Genomic DNA, 2077 nt, shown 5'->3' with positions numbered 1-2077 from the left:
CTTGGATATCATTCCTTTTTATTTTCATTTTTATTTATGTTTTTAAAAGTTAGTAGCAAGGTTGAATAGAGAGAAAAGGGTTAAGAACAGGGTTTGCTTGGGTTCTAAAGTCACTGCCAACTTCTTTCCCACTTGACCTTGGATAAGTTTCTCAATAAGAATTGTGTCATCTAAATAACAGTTGGACTTGTTTCAGAGGGTTGTTATGCAATTATAGGAGTTAATATTTGTGAAATGTTTAGAACAGTGCCTCACACATAGTGTATGCTATACAAAACAGGTAAATTAGTATGAATTGATGTTCCTAACAATTGGGAGACATGCAATCTTAACCCATGGCTGTTACACTCTAAAGCCTGTGCTCTTTCTGTAACACCAGTTATAAAACACTGCCATTTAAAGTTGGCTTACTTCCTGGACATGTTGTCGCCCAAACCAAGCACCTTCTGGAAGCCTGCTCTCAGCTCCTGGGTCCGGAGGGCATACACCATGGGGTTAAAGGCTGGGGGCATGACATTGTGTAGCACATTGAAGAGAGCAGGAATGACAGGGAGCTTTCTTCCTGCCAGCTGGGTGACAGATACAACAATAGCAGCTGTGTAGAAAAAGAGAATGAGGATGAGATGGGAGCTGCAGGTACTCAGGGCCTTTGATGTTGCTTCAGCAGAGTTCAGCTTCATCACGGAGCGAATAATCAAAGCATAGGAAGCAAACACCAGACCCATGTCACTCCCCGCTATAACCCATACCAACACCAACTGGTAAAATCTGTTAATCGTGATGTCATCACAGGCCAGACTGGTGACCCCCAAATTAGAGCACAGGCAGTGGTCAATTTCATTCCTGGAGCAGTAGTGTCGCTGGGCAGCCAGTACAGGCACTGGGATGGTCAAGAGGCCATTCCTGAGCACCATGGACAGTGTGGCTTTGATCACAAAAGCCTCAGTGACTATGGAGGGGTACCGAAGTGGGTAGCAGATGGCTACATATCTATCGATAGCCATGCAGAGGAAGATGCCTGACTCCATGCACATAAAAGAGTGGATGACATAGATCTGAGCAAAGCACTCAGGAAGGCTGATGGCCTTGGCCTCAAACCATAGAATAGCCAGTATCTTGGGCATGATGGTGGTAGCCAGGCCAATGTCCACTATAGCCAAGATACCAAGGAGCCAGTACAGGGGCTGGTGCAGGGAAGGCTCATGTTGGATGGTGATTAAGATGAGGATGTTGGCACCAAGAGCTAAGATGTAGAGCAGAGCCAGGGGCAGGGAGAGCCAGTGCTGCCACTCGTGAATGCCTGGGAACCCCATGAGGATGAACTCAGACACTTGGAAACTGGAGCTATTGTTTATACTCTGGATAGTATCCATATTGTAGGATGTCTTCTTCTCAGCATCTGCCTGTGGATTAAGGGAAGCAAGGATAGTCTGCATTTAGCTTAGGTGAAGGTCAAAATTTGTGTACAGGTATAAGATTCACAAACAATAATTTGGTCTTTTAAATATAATGCATTCTTTATCCCCTTGAGGTTCTGGGAAAAAGTACTTAAGAATAAAAGAATGTTCAATATAGATAATAAGATAAAGATTTAATATAATAAAAGTAAAGATTTATTGATTTTATGCACCTGGAATCCTGCATAGAAATTTGTTTTCTCATAGTTTTGTAGCCAAAAAGTCCAAAATCAGGGTGTTGGCAGTCCTGGTTTCTTCTAAGTCCTCTCTTGTTGGCTTTTAGATAGTTATCTTCTGGTGTCTTCATGTCATCTAGTCTTTGTGAATGCACATGTCTGTGTCCAGATTTTCTCTTTTGGACACTAGTCACATTGGATTATGGCCTGTGGTCAAGATTTAATTTTAACTTAATTACCTCTTTAAAGACCTTTTTGCCAACTGTTAATTTTGAGGTACTAGAGATTAGAATTTCAATATATGAATTGAGGGATACAATTGAGCCATAACAAGTAAGAAAATTTAGGGAGTAGAGGTGATGTCTTCATTCCAGGGGATCTTCAGAAAGAGAAAAAATGGCAGCAGTTAGAGCTCTAACCAGACTTTTTAAGTGCCCTGTTGCT

The 2077-nt window shown here is 42.1% G+C and overlaps 1 protein-coding gene across 1 annotated transcript; it reads right to left on the bottom strand.

Annotated features, from left to right (window-relative positions):
* Nucleotides 1-407: 407 nt before the first annotated feature.
* LOC309840101 (olfactory receptor 56B34-like) lies at nt 408-1373 on the bottom strand (the record flags this gene model as incomplete). Its single annotated transcript, XM_082682169.1, has 1 exon — nt 408-1373. The coding sequence occupies one exon, from the start codon at nt 1371-1373 to the stop codon at nt 408-410; it is 966 nt and encodes a 321-aa protein (XP_082538295.1).
* Nucleotides 1374-2077: the final 704 nt, after the last annotated feature.

This window comes from Mustela nivalis (genome assembly GCF_964662115.1).
Source record: "Mustela nivalis genome assembly, chromosome: 9".
NCBI lineage: Eukaryota > Metazoa > Chordata > Mammalia > Carnivora > Mustelidae > Mustela > Mustela nivalis.
Note: the sequence above shows the minus strand (reverse complement) of the source record. Positions and strands in the feature narration are given on the sequence as shown.